The sequence below is a fragment of the Colias philodice genome, chromosome 12 (assembly GCF_061535455.1).
Source record: "Colias philodice isolate Cphi_HAF_F1 chromosome 12, ilColPhil1 Martin Lab GWU primary, whole genome shotgun sequence".
NCBI lineage: Eukaryota > Metazoa > Arthropoda > Insecta > Lepidoptera > Pieridae > Colias > Colias philodice.
In genome coordinates, this window is record NC_143097.1 from 2,296,139 (window position 1) to 2,316,174 (window position 20,036).

Below are 20,036 nucleotides of genomic sequence, written 5' to 3' on the forward strand. Positions count from 1 at the left end.
AATTTGATTCATTGAAGATTATAATACCAATATGAATCAACTATTTCAATTACGTCATTAACGCGGATGTGTGTTTGTTTGTCTTTTCTACACACAGTGACGGAGTATCCCATTGAAATAATGTTTGCATAGAGATGATAAAGCAGACGTAGTGATACAGATTTATTTATTTAAATATTGTTATTTATTCGTAGGATTTTGTAATTTAGAAATGTACAAGCTTATTCGATAACTTTTTATAACGAATAATCGCTAATGTTGACATTACGATTTAATCGTTCACTATGTTTAAAGTTTGACTAATTAGTAATTACCAATTACTAATTTAGTTTTATAATGACCTAATGAACAATATTAGATGAATTCATAATAACTTAACATAGACATCAAAAAACAAATGTAGTTCGTTGTTAGTGTTGATCTACTGTGTATTTATTAAACAATTAATTGAAATAATATCCTTATCTTATATATAAAATTCTCGTGTCACAATGTTAGTCTGCATACTCCTCCGAAACGGGTGGACCGATTCTCATGAAATTTTCTGTGCATATCGGGTAAGTCTGAGAATCGGCCAACATCTATTTTTCATATGTACCACGGGCGAAGCCGGGGCGGGCCGCTAGTGTTCATATATAATTTTACAGTAAAATGGTATTGTTTACTTAAAATACGCTACAAATGGAGAACCTCGGCCGTACATTATATATTATTTAAGTAAATCGTGTACTCTGTTAGTTTTATTTTGTAACAACTTCAATATTTGAAGACACTGCTAAAATTTGATCGTAATAACTAACGCTAACATGTAAAGTGTTAATTAATTTGTGTTTGAGATTGTCATACGGAATTTGTCAAATTCAGCCAATGTTGGCAAATAAGTTATCCTAATAGGCTCATTTGACTACTATCGAGGTCAGTGTTAGAGGTTAATTGGTCAATGTTGGCGAAGTGCATTTAATTATATAGTTAGTTTATGAGTTGTATGCTTATTGTGTTATTGAAGAGTACGTGAGTTTAAATTATAGGGATTTTTATGGTAGAAGTGTGAGTTTTTCGAAGGAAGTTCGCTTTGTGTAGGTTGGAAAATTATAATGTCCTGACCTGGTTGATTGTGCTATATGTATAGAGGTGAGCCTAAGTTTAATGTAAAATAATTAGTGTAACGATGTCGTTAGTTGATATAATACGGTCTAAAATAGTTCTTTTTAAGCTATTGCATAGCTTCTATCGCGGGCCTTGAGCGCGGGGACCGAATCCAGAAATTGCGTAACGAAAAACCTCACGCTCCCCACTCCGACGGGCGCGGAGGTGTGGCTTGAAGGCAAAGCATGCAATAGCTTTACCGTGACAGTCCCCGAGTGCCACACGTCTTTTTTTTTTATTTTCTCTGCATAACTACACGCGTTTAACCAGAAACTGTATAATTGCATAGATATTTACATTAGAAGCAAGCTTAAAATCTTTATAGTTTTGTGATTCAGAACGTGTTTCTATCGAAGATCTATTTTTAACTGTTGGTTTGATAGCAATTTGTATGTTGGTTAAACGTCTATATTTAAACAGATTCGTATGTATTTTAGTGATTTTTCTTGTATATTAATAGACTCACCTCGAGTTTTAGTTCCATTTCTTATTTTTTATTATTTTGCGCCTATTTAAGTATGTACCGGTTCTTCTGAAAAAAAAATTCATTAGTAGGTAATTGATGGATTATTTTTAGACTAGTACACGTGATTATAATTATCTTATTTTCCTTGATCTTTGATGAAACGATTTAAAAGTATCGTTTTTATTATTATGACGCAGGTTCTTTGATAATGAAAATTTTATTAGGTTAAATTTATTGGCAGTTGTATCTCAATGTTTTTCGTCCTACTAATATAATAAATGCGAAAGTTTGTGAGAATGGATGTATGTTTGTTACTCTTTCAAGCAAAAACAACTTTACAGATTTTGATGAAACTTGGCTGTCATGTAGCTAATATATACCAGATCCATATCCATAAGCTATTAAAATACATGCATTTGCCCTCGGGTTAAACCAACGCGGTTTCGGTGCACGGCAGTTCACGGCACATCTAGTTTTGTTATAAAAATTATAAATTAAATTTCAGGAAATTTTGCTCGTTGTAAAAACGTTTCATGGGCTTTAATGAAAAGTTACACGTGCAATCTTTCGTCGCTGACTCTTAAGCTCCAGTAAGTCTACAAAGGGTTGAGTTTTATTGCCTGTCGCCAAGGTCGCTTGAAGGGCGTTTAGTATGGATTTACGCTAGTATGAGAAAGGATCTCTGCTGAAATGTTGCCTAATTTATAATCGATTTACTCATGTGTGTAAAGTGTGATTGAATATGTGAAATAGGCTACTCAAATAAAAGTCAAATCAAATTGTAATGATTATTATTAGCTCTGTTTCGTAGTTATGAAAGTATTATGTCTGTATGCTTGTCGTATGTTTCAAACATGTTGTCACAGACAATATTTTAGATTAGGTAATGTACAAGAAAACATGAAATAAAGTATTTTCTATACCTAGCTATATAGCTAGTATAACGATTTTTTGTTTGGTTTCTACCAAATGTACAGTCAAAACAAAAATACATTTTCTATCAATTCCCTCGGATAAGATCGTAGTTTATTCTCTAATTGCTAGACACATACAGCTAGAGAAAAATCGCGGATGTCATTAGTGAGTTTATTTATAGAATGGACTCGGATTATAATATGCGTAACGCGACATTGAGGCTCTGCACTTTGATCGATTTTGCTTCGTATGCTATTTCTGTAATATTTAGTACTAGCGTTCCGCCCGCGGCTTCGCCCGCGTTCTCAAAGAAAAACCCGCATAGTTCCCGTTCCCGTGGGATTTCCGGGATAAAACCTATGCTATGTGTTTATCCAAGTTACCCTCTATATGTGTGCTAAATTTCATGCAAATACATCCAAGGAATAAAAAGTTTCGTACAAACTTCTATCCCCTATTTTACCCCTTTAGGGGATGAATTTTCTAAAATCCTTTCTTAGGGGACGCCTACGTTATGACATCTACCTGCATGCCAAATTTCAGCCCGATACGTCCAGCGGTTTGGGCTGTGCGTTGATAGATCACTATATCAGTCACCTTTGAGTTTTATATATATAGAAGATTAACGTTGTAAATGTAATGTATGAATGAATGCTAGTTGGTGTATATGTGGATGTTTTTTGTAATGACTGTTGCTCATTAAGAAGTTTTGTTCGCTTTTAAGTTTTAAACTGTAGATTTAATTAGGAAGTTTAAATGGCTGTTCAATGTTCAAAGTGCTATAAAATGTACATACACATTCACGTATAGATTGTAGTTCTTTTTAAATTAATTATCGATATAAAAATATTTACTTTCTCTGATAAATGTGTAACATAGGTCGGTAATAGTCTCTCATGTGAAAAAAATAAACATGATCTTAATAAGTTAATCATCGGTGTTATAACTGTAATATTATAAAGAAGTTACGATATAAACGAACCCATAGATAACCTTTGGAGAAAATATGCATTTATATGAATAATTATCATGCAAAAGCTTCAAGTGTATTCGCACTGACATATTACGTAAATAGCACGGATGAAAATAATTTTAAGTACGAATTTTCGGGGCGACTGTACTCTAAGTAAACAATGTTTGCATAGTAACAGTTGAAATAGGAAATATGCTAACTGATATTGTATTTTGAATGTTAGAAAAATTATTAGAATCGAAATAAAAAATAAGTAGTCTAAATTAATTTGCAATGTAAAAATAGAGGGAAATATTGTAAAAAATATAGTTATTTACTGTTATATTCAAAATAAAAAAAAACCATTTTGCTGTATTATTTTTACTTGAATTCTTTCTCACAATCATCAAATAGGTACTTCTACTATATATAAAAAAAATAATGGAAAAACCGAATTGTTCTTATCTATAGTTCTAAACTAAACGGTCAGCTCTGGTAAGGCGTTTAAAGTTATATTGGTGTGTAAGCAACCATGACCTTTGCTAACTGCTATAACCAGTTAAGGCTGTTTAGTGCTTCTAAATAATGGAACTCGAATTTTTCCAACGATTGTTGTTTTTCAACTTGGAACGTGAAATAGAGAGTGATAGTTTAAACTATTACGTATTATAAAAGCCCTCATTGTGGCTTTAAAGTACGATTTAGAAGCATTTTTACCGCTTTAATGTTGGATTTTTTTCATTATTTAACCTGACTTTGCTGATTTAAATGATAATGCTTAAATCTGTACCAATAAATGTATAAAAAAACAAGGATATTTTAATTTATAAAGGAAAAAAAAACAGACAAATAATCTAGTTCAGTCAATGAAAAAAGTCGATTTGCAACATTCCAATTTATTTTGTATTGAAACCAACAAAAGCATTGTCATTGCTCTTGTCATCAGGATATTGTTTTTGTGTTAAATAAAAAGTTGAATCTTATTCAATTTGTTAATGACTTCAAAAATTATCCATGTACAACTTCCAAAGAGTTCTAGAACAATGAATGAGCTCTTTGAATAAATTAGAAATTTAGAATGGATTAAAATATTTTTCATGTGAAATTCAGTTTTAATTATCATTGAAATGCTTTTGCTCTTGAAATTCAGTGAATGAACATCGGAATAAATTATATTTAAATTTAAAGGTTTGTATGAATATGAAGACGGTTGTTGATCTTTCTCATAGTTATTGACCCTTACATTAAATTTCCATAACAATTTATACCTATGAAAATATAATGTAATAAAATAACACTTACTCAGTCGCTTATATCTATTGCATCTATCCATCTCTGTTTGAATTAACATACGGGATCAGTTGTATTCGTGTAAAAGAGTAACAAATATGGAACATCCATCAATCCGTTATGACAAACTTTCACTTTTATTATGAAAGTAAGAACTATTTTTACAGATATTAGGATGTAGACATAGAATATGTACTCTAAAGCGATGTAGAGTTACCTACTAATGTACTTAAAATCATTAAATTCTATTCATCAATCATCGTTGTGCTGAAAATCAAGACGTATTCAATGTATCTTTACATACTGCTACATATATATTGAACCAGCTTTATACCGCGGTTTGATCGTCTTGTTTAAAACTTACTTAGTCATAAAGATACTAAAATCCTCCTCGATAACCAAGCTATCTATTGTTGAAAATATAATGTAAATGTGTTTATCGCGCACAGACACACGTGTCGGAGAACTTTGTTTCATAATATGTATGTAGTACCTATATTGATATTAAAGTTTGGATCTTATACATTTTAAGGAGAATGTTAATATTATCTCGACGTGAGTGATGTAATTAAAGCCGAAACATGCATTGGGCTTATTATGACTCATCGAAACTATGTCTATACTTAATACTTAATATTATATAGCTGAATAGTTTGTTTGTTTGAACGCGCTAATCTCAAGAACTTCTGGTCCGATTTGAAAAATTCTTTCGGTGTTAGATAGCCCATACTTTATCGAGGAAGGCTATAGGGTATAGGCTATATAATATCATCACGCTAAGACCAACAGGAGTGGAGCACTGCGGGTAAAACAGCGGGGCACAGCTAGTGAAAATATACGTATTATTTAATAGCATTTATTAAAAATATAAATAGGTATAATGAAAAGCAAATGCATATAATTTTTCTCGCGTCTTTTCCTTATTCTTTGACCTAGTTAACAGCATCTCATAAATGAAGACACTCTTAGCTTGATTAATGTGTTAGTACTTTTTCATGATTTTAAGATTATTTTTATTTACTTAATACAGTTATTTACTCGATTATTATAAACTTTATGTTTGTAGTGAAACATATTTCAGAGGATTAATGTTTTATCAATCCTATCCTACTTCCTACTAATATTATAAATGCGAAAGTTTATGAAGATGGATGTGTAAGTATGTTTGTTACTCTTTCACGTAAATACTGCTGAACCGATTACAATGAAATTTAGCACACATATAGGGGGTAACTGGGATTAACACATAGGATTTAGGTTTTATCCCGGAAATCACACAGGAAGGGGAACTATGCGGGTTTTTCTTTGAAAAAGCCGCGGGCGGAAAGTTAGTAAAATACCTATTAAAGAAGAAAGAATGCAATATTTATTTTTGCCATTTCCTACATAATACATATACAAACAAAAGAGAGACTAAACTACATAAAAATAATGCAAATGCTTCCTGTCGATTTTTTTAAACATTCATCCAAGAATTTTTATTTTCTGCATATTGTAAGATAAGTTATGTAGTGTTTACAAATTACAAATCCAAAATTATAAAGATACCGTTGGGTAAGATGTGTTTTGTTTTATCGGAATGTACCGTGAGTCATGCTTCGTGTTATTTTCAGTTTACAATGTTTGCGGAATTTCAGTGGGTTTTTGCTTGAAGATTTGGTAGAAATTGTATTTCGCTGCATTATTGAGTAACAGGATTTTAGTGGTTTGTAATGTTTGTTTTTGGAGATTGTTTAATGTGTTGTATTTATATACTAGGTGATAGAATGTTCTACCAGAACGTCCTTATCACTTATCAATATACACAAAATGTTATAAAAATCGGTGAAGCTTTTGCGAAGGACGGTTACAAACACATTGACAGAATTTTATTAATATCTTCTATAAATAGATACGTAAGTAAGTATAAAATATAAAAATACTAACGAGTACATTGAAATATTATCAATGTTATGTCTTTTATCAGTATTATGTAAGTTTCCGTGTCTAATTAAATACTTCAATATTTGCGGTTTGACCTTTTAACGTGAGATGATAAAAGAATGAAATATTATTTATGATTTATCTAATTACATATTGTTTGTAGATAAATATATAAAATATATTTAAATTGATGTTAAAGGTCTTTTATTTTGCCGAACTTTAATATGCAAGTATTTAATAAATATTCGCTGGTAAAAAATATAAAAGTTTCCACGGCGTTGGAGTAAAAGGATTTTTATGTATCTATCAACTTTTTGTTTTTAAAGCGCATAAACTGCGCAGTACGAATGAATTTAAATTTAAAAAATATATTTGGAGTAAATAACAAGTCCATTTGTATTAATTTAATTATTTAACATTAAATCCTTACTAAAACGTAACAGTCAAACTTTATTCATAAAAGGTTAATTTATTGATGTACGTAACAAAAAATATGGCACGAAATCATCTAGTCTATCTAAATAAAAACACAATAAGAACAAATGCTTAAAGCATATTATTATAATAATGCGATATTAAAACCCTAACCACGTGTTGTTGATTTGGAAATAATTCAAAGATTACAATCGTTACAGGTTACGTGACGGTCAGTTGAGGAAGAAGTGTGCGTAATGTATTGTGATTTGGGAGTCTAAATGTTCTGGTTTTAGTGAGCAGAGTTAAAGATGTACCTATTACAGTCTTAGGTACTAGCTGTATCACGTAGTTTCACTGGCGGACGATCCAGGAGCGAAATCAAGTATTTCTATGGCTCATATGTTAATCTGATGACTTATATTAAGTGGGCACTGTAAAGTTACATCCAAAATTTGTTGAGAAAATTATGATTTATATTGAATATATTGGACTTATGAAAACGTTTTCTTCTTGTATTGTAGTCCCGAAAATTTAGGGTTTTCTATTTATAGTTTCATATACGTGAGTTATTTATAATGATCACATGTTTGCGCTGTGTGAAATATCACAAAGAATGCATTTATTTGAGAGGGTCATAAAAACTGTATTTGACCTTCAGCATATATCGTCTGGAGTAAATTAATTTATTTTTAAATCAACTATTATGTTTACAAAGTGCAAAAAAGTGTGATACCGCCGCGCCGCGCCGTGCTAATTTATTTGGTAGTCAGCAGTCAGCACGCGCTGACTGGTCATATCACGTGTATTGAAATTGTATTTTATTATTTACTTGTTTTTTGAAGTGAAAACTTCTTTAGCGGCGTTGGGTATAAAATCTTAAACTCGCGTCAGGACAATTCGATCGAAAAAGCGTAAGACGGAAGGATGGATATCAAACATGCTCAACGATAATAATCAAGTTTTCACTTCTGCCGGCACTCCCGGAGTGCAACCCGTCTTTTTTTTTATAATGTATTAATATTATAGTTATAGAAAATAATAGATAAGTGTGGTTTTGTATTGAAATTTTATATTGCGTTAATCAATGTTCATATATTGGCAATATTTGTATCTATCAAATAATAGGTAGTAGTATACCTTTAAGTTTTTAAAATATAGGTAGAGCATTTAGAAAATTGAATCAGTAAACACTCGAACGTATAAAATAATTAAAATTGATTGTCATGTCAATTAAATGAGATGTCTACATTTTTTGTCTGATTAGGAAATACTTGTTGATTTAAATGAAAAACTCGATTAGGTTTCTGCTATCTGTGTGTCTGTTTGCTTAGATCTTTAAAATTACGCAACAGATTTTTGAGGTTTCTTTTTAATAGATACAGTGGTTCTTGAGGAAGGTTTAATGTATGAATTATATATCGAAGTGGGCGAAGCCGCGCGCTTAGCTATTCTAATATATTTATACCTGGTCAAACCAGGCGAAACCCGGGTGAGTTGTTAGTCGAGTATATATTTGTGTTGCATTTGCATGTCATCCGAATTAAGTCAACAGATACACGTGCGCCGGGCTTACACGTGAGGCGTGGATACAATTTATTTTATATTTATACCGACATATATTTTTAGCTTTGGATAAATTAAAAAATAACTTTCTTAGTATAGTAGTATGTATTCGTAGTTTTTGAAGATGGATTTGATTATAATACGGTGATTTTTTTGTTGTTTCCTGAAAAACCCATGGCTCACAGAGTTTTTGCGACGTCTTTGTTACTAGAATTTTACTGAAAAAGGAAGTTAAATAACGAAAAATATATTATGTTTATGAGAAAAATGAATATTCGTTCTTACAATTTAAAGATACAATTTCAAAATATCAGTATCAATCACCATCAAAAAATATGAACAGAAAAAAACATTTTTGCATGCATATTCATAAGAAGCGAATGTAATAAATGCTATCTCTATACACGCATAAATTAGATTAATCGTTTCAAATTAGAATTATTTCGGCTATTGTCTATAAAAAACCGGGTTAAGATGTATCCTAGTAATTTGAATAAACGAACAAATTACCGAATTACACACAGTGCTTGTAATTGAAGGGTAGATGTATAATTTGTTGTAACATAAATATACAGTATTGATATTATAAATGCGAAAGTTTGTGAGGATGTGTGTTTGTTTGTTTGTTACTCTTTCACGCAAATTCTACTGAACCGATTACAATGAAATTTAGCACACATATAGAGGGTAACTTGTATTAACACATAGGATGAGGTTTTATCCCGGAATTCTCACGGGAACGGGAACCATGCGGGATTTCCTTTGAAAACGCGGGTGAAGCTAATCTAGTACATAAGTACAGTATAGATTTATAGAGGGTAAAATTATTAGCAATGTTCTGATGCTGTATTATAATAGCACAATGAATATGTTTTCCTTTTGTTTGGAATATCTCTAATTTTTCCTAATTTTTTATGGTACATTAAATTGTTAAATAAATGAATGAATAGTGTCAAGAAGAAACGTTAGAATTTTAACAATAATTGTTGTATAAGTCCTAAGTATAAGTCATAGTAAAGATATAATAGTACCTGTATATTATACACTGACTAGTGTATAATATACAATTTTTTTTTATCTTATATGGCTCAATTAAAATAATAAATGATCTTCACCATCGTACAACTTTGTAGATTTTTTCACATTGGCTTATTATAATTTGATAATGAGTCATGACTGGTTGTTAATATATTATGAAATTCTTCTTGTATTAAATTAAGTAGGTATAAAAAATAGGCAATAGGTGCCGCGAAAGATTGAAAATTTTACTATACGACTGTTTAAATTTGGTGTGGTAATGAACCTCAAATAATAAAATTTGGCTTGTTTTTGACACAATTAGATTTCTATCTAGCCAAGTTTAGGACAGTATAAAACCAACCTGTATATATTTATGTACATAGCATCGTCTAAATGCAAATATGCGACATCGAGACTTGTTTGTCGTGTGCGGCGCGTGAGTGGAAATAAAAATATTTATATCACTACTTATATGTTATGTATGGAAATATAGCACGTATGTATATGTCGTTAAGGGTAAATTTTATTTTGTTATTGTTAGCTACAGAGTACCTGATTTTGTAGCTAGAGCTCAACTGTAGATTTTGAGGTCTCAATTGTGGTTTAATTAATAAAGATTTTAGTTTTGTGCCTATTATTATCTTTTTGCATTCTAACAAGGAATTTTTATTCATTTATATTTTATACCTTTACTCGCGATGATACTACCTTCCTATTGGACTGTTCGATATGTTTATCATATAATTAGTAACAGTAAATATAAACAATATTGAGGAGTAGACAAAACAAATGATAAGCGGTTACATATGCTTAGGTATTTAGTGTCATGGCTCTATGGTATTTCTTGCATAGACAACAATTATATAAGATGACGGTTCAGCAAATATTAATAACCAGCTGTGCTCCGCGGTTTTACCCGCAGTGCTCCGCTCGTGTTGAACTTAGCGTGATGATATATAGCCAATAGCCTTCCTCGATAAATGGGCTATCTAACACCGAAATAATTTTTCAAATCGGACCAGTACTTCCTGAGATTAGAGCGTTCAAACAAACAAACAAACTCTTCAGCTTTATAATATTAAGTATAGATAAAGATATTAGAATACAGTATAAACTCTCCTTTCTTTTGCTGTGAAAGAGCTTGAAAATGAGAGATAGAAGGAGGATTAAATTTATCAATGTCAATTTGTATTTTAATGAGCGGTTCTATACTTTGTCTCAATCCATCAATCTTCATAGAGAAGGTTCTTTGAATGCAAAAACCTTAAAACTTTGTATGATTATATTAGCTGTCCACCCAAATTGAGTTAGGGGTTTCAAACTTGACTTAAATTTAATAACATCTCAGTTTATGATATATGCGATAATCCGTAGTCATCGAATTCCTTTCAACAAAAGGCACATTTACAAACAATAGTAAACTTAGGTATATCCGTAACCCGTCCGTCAAATTATATCAAATTTGCTTCACCAGTTTTTACGCTACACATCCATTCGTTACTACACTCACAAATGTTCCAATTCACAATATGTAGTAGAAACATTTTCAGCATAGAAACAATAAATGTATTCAAATGAGCGATATGCAAAAGTGAAGAAAAGCGTCGCTAGTGCCACTGACCCCGATTACAAATAAATGAATTTTAATGGTTTTCCGACGAATTTCTCGGCTTCAACCTCGAACCTGAAGTTTATCTACACTAATATTATAAAGAGAAAAACTTTGTTTGATTGTAATGAATAGGCTCAAAAACTACCGGACCGATTTTAAAAATTCTTTCACCATTCGAAAGCTACATTATCCACAAGTAATATAGGGGGCATTTCACGCCAAGCGGACACAGATTTCAGGGTCAGGTTTCAGATTTTGGTTATATTTTAGTATGTTACACATGTATATATCCTCGGTATGTATACGAAAAATTTTTGCATTTAGAAGCTTAGTTTCCAAAATACAGGTCTTTGAAGATGTCAGTAAGCGCGAGGTATGGGGGACTTTGAATGTAATTATCAGTTCAAGAAAAGTAATTTTTAAATAAATTGATGACTGAATAATATACCCCATGAAATAAACTTTTTATGCTCATATTTTGAATTTCGAATTTATATTAAAATTCCTTAGAAAAATAAAAAAATATTTTTCTTTGTCATTTTTTACAAACTTTGCGTATTTTTAATTTTTTTAAAGATCATTAAATAAATGGTTTATATTATGCTTAAACTTCATGCAAAGTTCTAGAGTGGTCATCGCAGAAGTTTAGAAGCTACATGTATTATAATGTCGAAGCGCGGCAATTTCCCCATACTAGCGCCTAGCGCGACGCACTGCAATATTCATAGAAACGGGGACAAAAAATAAATTCTAGAAATTTGAATTAAATGAAGTGTCAAAAGATAGGTCTTTAAAAATTGATTAGAGGTTTATAAATAAGTTTTATGCTAAAATAAATAATTGACGAGATATACGTATTCAAAGTCGTAAAAATGTCATATTACTTTACTGAATATTTTTTTTTTAAGAAAACTAAAGTAATATTTTCTTGCTTGTTATTTACCACTATAAAATCTTATTAAAACCTGAAACGGTGTTATTAACTAACTATAATGAGATAAATACTGCAGTACGGTGCGCTAACCAACTAAGCGCTAGTATGGGGATATTGCCGCGCTTCGACATTATAATACATGTAGATTCTAAAGTCCTGCGATGACCACTCTAGAACTTTGCATGAAGTTTAAACATAATATAAGCTATTTATTTAATGATCTTTAAAAAAATTAAAAATACGCAAAGTTTGTAAAAAATGACAAAGAAAAATATATTTTTATTTTTCTAAGGAATTTAAATATAAATTCAAAATTCGAAATATGAGCATAAAAAGTTTATTTCATGTGGTATATTATTCAGTCATTAATTTATTTAAAAATTACTTTTCTTGAACTGATAATTACATTCAAAGTCCCCCATACCTCACGCTTACTGACATCTTCAAAGACCTGTATTTTGGAAACTAAGCTTCTAAATGCAAAAATTTTTCGTATACATACCGAGGATATATACATGTGTAACATACTAAAATATAACCGAAATCTGAAACCTGACCCTGAAATCTGTGTCCGCTTGGCGTGAAATGCCCCATAGGCTATAATTATATCATCATGCTAAGACCAACAGGAGCGGAGTAATGCGGGTGAAACCGCGCGGCACAGCTAGTTGTTTTATATTGTGACGTAGTTAAGCAGTTTGTGAATGTCTTGGTAGGACTAGAACCTTTCGTTGATGCGGCTGGACGGAACACAGTGGGGTTTTAGTCGGTAGGAATATAACCCACGGCCCCTTCCCCGGAGTCCGTGGGCGTCTATGCAAGATTTAACCACTTAAAAAAAGGGCTAGTACCTACTTCGCCCGCGACTTTGTTAGTGTTTATAAGATTACTTAACCAAAAGACAGTGTTGTTTCCATCTAGCGATATAGCAAAATTCATTCAAATCGTATCAGCCGTTTTGTTCTATCCAGAGTCATGGATAAATGTAATGGGTATATTGGTTTGTATGTAAATTTAATTTGTAAGACTTAAATAATAACAGTAATTTGTTCTTTAAAAACACAATTTTTTAAGTTTAATAAAAGTGTTTAATATCACAATAATCTTGTCAAACTGGTCAAACTAAATAAGTAAAGTACTAATTAAATATCAACGAGTCAAAATATTAAATTATCCAAGCAATTAAGCAAAATCTCTGTATCATGATATCATATTTTAATGCAGCAGAATAAAATGTAAGAGGTTTTATAATAAATAACCGGAAGATTTATATTTATTGCCTTACCTGTTGAAAATCGATTTTCTAGAACATAATTTAATACAATTTTTCATTTAACAACATCACGGAACATGATGCAATATGCCAATCTTATATATGCTCAATACTTCGATTTAGTTTTTATCAATTGTATATGATAATTGTTAATTATATTTTTTATATTATTTTTGCGAAAATATTTCATTTATTTCTGGTAATTGCGATACGGTTAAAGTAATTGATATTGTGTTTTAAAATACTCGAAAATTCGGTGTTGTGTTGCCACCCATTATTATCTTAATTGCTTTGGACATTAACAGCTGTTACCATAGTATAAACTGTTACGGTTGGTTTTTTTTTAATGATCTTTTTTTATTCTGTATTGACTGTTTACTTAGTGGTTGTTATGATACAAGTCGTGAGGGCTCCTGGGTTCGATTACTTATATTCAATAAAAAATACGACAAAAGAAAAAAATAGCTTTTATATCATTGAGTATAAATTATTCAGAAAACATAAATGTACTTAATATACAAGTGCGAATACATACATATATGTGTACCTATTTGATATGACAAATAATACCTAATTTTATTAAATTTGTGTGAAAATAACAAAAACTACTATAAAGTATGAGATCATACAAAATTTATTACTATAACAATCGCAAAATAATAATGTGTTGTATATATCAAAGTATTTGACAACGGTTATTGCATGGAAGTTGGCGAAAGTCATTAAAAAGCAATTTATTCCAAGGCTTGAGTAATCTTGGTTTTTGTTAAAATTAGGTTTTAGGCTATTTAGCCTAATTTAAATTATAGTTGGTAAATACCCCTGTGGGTATTTACCAACTATAATTAAAAGTATTACATAGTTCTTATATTAATATGGGAGAAGGAAGTACGTTTTTTTATTAAGTGCAATACGCAATAGCGCACTATTTTAATTCACATTGACGTTTTAACTTGACTCCAAAATTCCAAATAAGGAGTGAATTGTTTTCAGGGTATAATACATATATACTAATAAAAATTATAAGTAAACACATCTGAGTTGAATTGTAGTTGTGTATTGTTTAATTATTAAGATAATCAATATTTTTTCTATTCCTCAACTACATGTTATACACGAATACACGTAAGTTAGAATACACGTCACAAACACATTATTATGTTAAACCCGCGAAATAAACTCTTCGACACTTTCCTGTTACACAATTCGTTGTATTGGGTAGTCCTTTTAGGGCCAGAAAATTGCTTGGCCTTGACGTGATAAGATGGAGCACAATCTCAAACGCTTTGCGCTATGATGCGTGCAAAAGTCTGCTAGCAAAGCTCCAACCCATTTTACGAACAAGAGTTTTTATAAGTTATTCTATTCCAGATGGGAGCTGGCGCGAACGGGCCGGGCGGCAGGCGCGCTCTGGAGCTCATACTGAGCGGCGGGCTCAAGTCTCTGGCCCGCACCAACAAGCCCGTGCGCCGCGCGGCCAGCAGGGACTCGGTGCTGTCGCAGCCGCAGCCGCTGCTCGAAGGTATGTGTGCAGACTTGGAAATTTATGTTATAGAAAGGTAAATAAACTGACGCTCTGCTGATGGTATCTTAATCGCGCCGCCTATAGGTAGACAGCCGTAGCAGAAGTGACATAGCTTGCAAACTCGGGATAAAGACGGTAACATATTAACAGACAAATAATTATCTGTGAATTCGGGCTTAGTATGTTTTATTTCTCTTCACTTTTACTCGGAAATATTGTTAATGGCATATTGTTCATAAGTAGTCAAGTTTATGTTTATGCTATGCTCTTGGATGGAGGATGATGTTCAACAAAGTTGTTGAGTTATTTTGATCAGAATGATATAGGTGAAATTTCAGAGATCCAATTACTTGGGTAAAGAAAATATTGGTTAATTTCCTTTACTTTATTTGCTGAAGATCGTAACTTTGCTAATGTGTTTAGCTAAGCCTACATGTTATTCCTGGCTATAATCTATTGGCATATTATGTTTCAGCTAAATCGATTATGGAGTTTTTTTCTTGGCTTAGACGTTAAAGCTGTTATACAACGTATATTTTTCATTACCTATATTAATAGGTGCATAAGGTATGGGTTAAATCTTGCAAAATCAACACTGATATCTCAATTTTACGCGTAAAATTGTAGATTATTCCGAGCAATTTTCATTCCAATCTCTCTATTAGTTGTAAATGTCAAGTGATTTCACCATTACGTTAAGTTTTAAAGTGGATAATGATTCTTTAAGGTTTCCTCGTTAATACAGAGCTGTTAGAACTACTTCGTTGCGGGAATTTTCCAGTATTTCATTTGTATTATCTATACTAATATTATAAAGCTCAAGAGTTTGTCTGTTTGTTTTCTCGCGCTAATCTAATCTCAGGAACTACTGGTGCGATTTGAAAAATTCTTTCGGTGTTAGATAGCCCAGTCATCGAGGAAGGCTATATACATATATCATCTCGCTATGACCAATAGGAGCTGAGTACTGCAGGTAAAACTACAGAGCACAGCTAGTATTATATGTTTATCTGTGGCAAGTTTACTTGGAATATATTCAGAGGTTATTAAACTGAATTGTTTAGTATTGAGGGAATAACTATGGCCGTCTACTGGGTATTGTTGGAATGCCGATTGCGAACTGAGACAGAATAATTTGGTCATGGATTTGTTCTCTAGTCTAGTATGATCAAATATCATGTTGTATGACTGCAATCTAAAAATATAAATTTCTAAATTTTGTTCAAATATCACATAAAAACGAAAAAAATCAAAACGTAAGTCGCTTGTGATCGATTATTGCATTTAAGTGTGAAAATTAATAATTAATTAATTTATTTTTATTTAATTTTATAATGTTTGAATAAGATTTATTTGAAACGTTATTTGCATACATTTCAACACATCCTCTTAAAATTGCTTTCTGAATGAATGTTTATCTTAGTCATGTAGTTCTTAGGGTTCCGTACCCAAACATAAACGGGAACCTATTAACATCAGCTCGCAGACTACTCTTGCCATGCCATCCATCGAAACCATATAGACCATCGATTTATACCTAAGAAGGTATTTTTTAAAACGCTTATATTATAAGCTTCATCTGTATGTTTGTATGTAACCGACTCCTTTCGATTCGATTTTGACTTTAAACGGACAGATTTATTTCAAACTTTGTACACTTATCAAGGATTGGTAACAATACAATAATAGTATGAGGTTTAAGCGTATTTTTTAGTTATTTAAAACGAAACAGTTGTTAGTATATCCCTACATCTATTGTTGGCAGGTCTCCGCAAATGCTCAACAGTGCTAGCGCTCACGGACCGCGAGCGGGCGCCCGAGCCGATCCGCGCGCACAACCGCCTGCGAGCGCCCTCCGTGTGTTCGAGGTGCTCGTCGCTGTTGTCGCTCGCTGGCGCGGGGGGATCTAGGTATGATGATAAAATAGTTTAATGTACAATACAAAAAGCTGTAGAAATTGACCTTAGTGACACACTTATCTGAATCCCAAGTTAGGTTTTAGCAACACAGTTTATGAAGAATGTTGCGAATGCAAAGTAGTTATCCTCATTTTATGGACAAAGGAATTAGTTTCTTCATAACTAACCACTAGTCGTAATTCAGTGTTGCGAATAAAAATACATTATAACAATTAACACCGCATGTGTGGAATTTATTCGGAAGTCCACCGCTTACTGGGAATTAGGTGTCCGAAAACCAGAGCTTTTTCGTGTACAAACGCGTACTTCTACCATATAAAATATGATGAGGCCGTTTTTGAATTCTTGAAAATTCATTAATGATTATGAGGTTACATCATATTCATCATCCGCCATAGGTACATCATCATTGAAAAAATCGTTGGCAAATTGTCCTCTAATCACTTATCTTGGTTAGTCGTATTGAATTGATCGTTTTTTTTTATCTATACTAATATTATAAAGCTGAAGAGTTTGTTTGTTTGTTTGATTGTTTGTTTGTTTGAACGCGCTAATCTCGGGATTTACTGGTCCGATTTGAAAAATTCTTTCGGTGTTAGATAGCGCATTTATCGAGGAAGGCTATAGGCTATATTTCATCACGCTAAGACCAACAAGAGCGGAGCAATGCGGGTGAAACCGCGGGGAACAGCTAGTTCCTAAATAAGTAGTCTTTTCGCAACGGTATATGCGCTTACATTAAGGAAAAGTTGAATAAGCTTTATCTAAAGTCTAGACTGCCGCACTAACAACAAATAATGTAAATTTTATTGAAATAAAACTCTCAAAAAGAAGAAAAAGCGGTGAGAAACCGTTTATTTCGTAATTATGAGCGCATTTAAATGTGTAATAAAAATTCAGTTCTATCTAATTACCTAGGTGTTTTGCCAGCACTTTTTACTTTCAAGAAATCGGCCATTTTTGGCGCTTCTCCGATATACCCGTGAAGTGCCAGTTGTGTTTTATCAAGGCCATAGTGTGCATTTTGCAATCTTATGTAACTCTTAAATTGAACTATTTCCTGAAGTACGTCAATTTTCTTACATTTTTGGAGAAGATCCAAGTGTTAACAGTTAAGAATAATGGTTATGTAATAAGTAAGTAGTAGAATTTTATTAAAAACTCTTGTACAGAAGCATCTTCCAAAAAAAAACAGATCAAGTGCGAAATGGACTCGCTCACCGAGGGTTCCGCATAAACCTGGTTTTTTATATACGTTGTTACTTAAAATATTAGTATTTCGTAATTTTTCCTTAATCTGTGCGTCTGTTCGTACCAAATTTCTAAATTCTGTGTTCACAGGAAGTACTCTGTAAAAATAAAAATACATTTTCCAACACATCAATATGAATTTTCATCATCGGTCGATTTTCCCAAGCCATTTTTCCTTCTACCATTATAAATGATAAAAATTTATTATCTTTCCCGATGTCTTCGTTTGTCACGACATTCGGTTCCTGGTACAAATGTTTACTTCGATACAAGAAATGGATTGTAATGATGTATTATGACGGATACCTTGTTTACTTTTCAATTTTGGTATTTTTTGTTACTTTAAGTTATTACATATTGATCTGAGGGAATGGTTAATTCCCCTTCTTTAGTCTAATGATATTGAGAAAATACAATTGAAATTGGAAGAAATTTGCATTGATTCGTCATTCGTTTTGGGGTGAGACCTTCAATTACCTGTTACCAATTTTGAAATTTCTCATAATTTTGCCTAATGGTACATATGCGAAAGAAAGTTTACCTTTTAGCAGGGCCATAAGGGGATAAGATCAGCTGTCGTGCGATGTTGTGATACGAAATCCTTAGGCTTCATTGCATCTTTTCCATTTTTCTTTATACTGTGTGGTTCTATTTGCTTGTGTTAATAGGTTTTATACAATGTATCTCTTCTTTTTCTTTAATGATGTTATATTCTGTTATGTAAATAAATGTATATTTCTCTAGATATTCCCTCGACGGTGCCGGTGGCTTCGTTCCCGCAGCTCCTATCAACTGCAAGCTTTGCTTGGACGACGCGACAGCTGATAATGTGACCGTTATATCGGGGTGCGGCTGCGCATTCTGCACTAAGGTATGTTAAAAAAATTTACATAATATATGTAGTTACATATGCTGCATTGAACCCCACACTAGGATCCCCTGTGTTGTGAGGCTCAATCTCTTTCATCGTATTACATAAAAAATATTTTAAGTTATAATATAATATGTATATATCTAATGAAAAAATGATCGTCCAATGTGTTGCTAAGCGTAAAACTCGAACGGTTCGACCAATTCGACAATTTTTTTAACATTTTCGTTAAGGCTTAATCAGTTAACATTTAAGGCGAATTTTTTACGTAGGTACTTATAAAAAAAATTGTTGGTTTCTTGTAAAGTATATTTGTACTAAAGCGAAAGGCTAAAAATGTCATATCATATTCATTTGATGGTAGTCGAAATGAAAATTAATTAAGTATAAGATATATAAATAATATTATAAATGCGGAAGATTGTAACCTACTATATAATATAAAAATTTTAATTATCCATCGAAACTAAAAAATAACAACCTAATTGCAGCGTTGCACACTTATAAAAACTTACCTCGAGAGAATTCGCTGCAGACTCGTGTTTTTTATGCAAATTAAATTGAAAAACATTCGCCTTTTGTACGTTGATGCTGAAATTATACAGAATTGTATAGAAATCTCTATTTCGATCGCGGTTTATTAATTATTTGTTTCTTACGTCCCACGGGAAAAATACATGAAGGTCGCGGAAAGATGGGTGCGGCGTGTCTAGAATTTTCTTAATTCTATATTTGTTGTTTAAATTGTGTTTAAAGTTAAATACTTTTGTGTTCTTTGATTGAGAAATATTACGTCTTATGATGTATACTTTGTAGATATCTATAAATAACCTCGTAGGTAGGTTGAAATCTCTTTAATTTTTCAATTTTTAATTATTTTTGTTTAAATAAAAATGTGTACGATATTTTTATTTTACTATTTATGGTGTACATACAAGTTTACACCAATGTCTCAAGTA

General features: G+C 31.9%; 1 protein-coding gene across 3 annotated transcripts in view; it reads left to right on the forward strand.

The window, feature by feature from the left end:
- LOC149483827 (putative E3 ubiquitin-protein ligase RNF144A) overlaps positions 1-20,036 on the forward strand; it is a 95,402-nt gene that overhangs the window by 37,637 nt on the left and 37,729 nt on the right. For all 3 annotated transcript variants that reach the window (XM_089701941.1, XM_089701942.1, XM_089701943.1), the window contains 3 exons: positions 14,883-15,033; positions 16,802-16,946; positions 18,951-19,077. In XM_089701941.1, the coding sequence (XP_089558067.1) occupies positions 14,883-15,033; positions 16,802-16,946; positions 18,951-19,077 (423 nt within the window). The remainder of the gene's footprint in view (positions 1-14,882; positions 15,034-16,801; positions 16,947-18,950; positions 19,078-20,036) is intronic.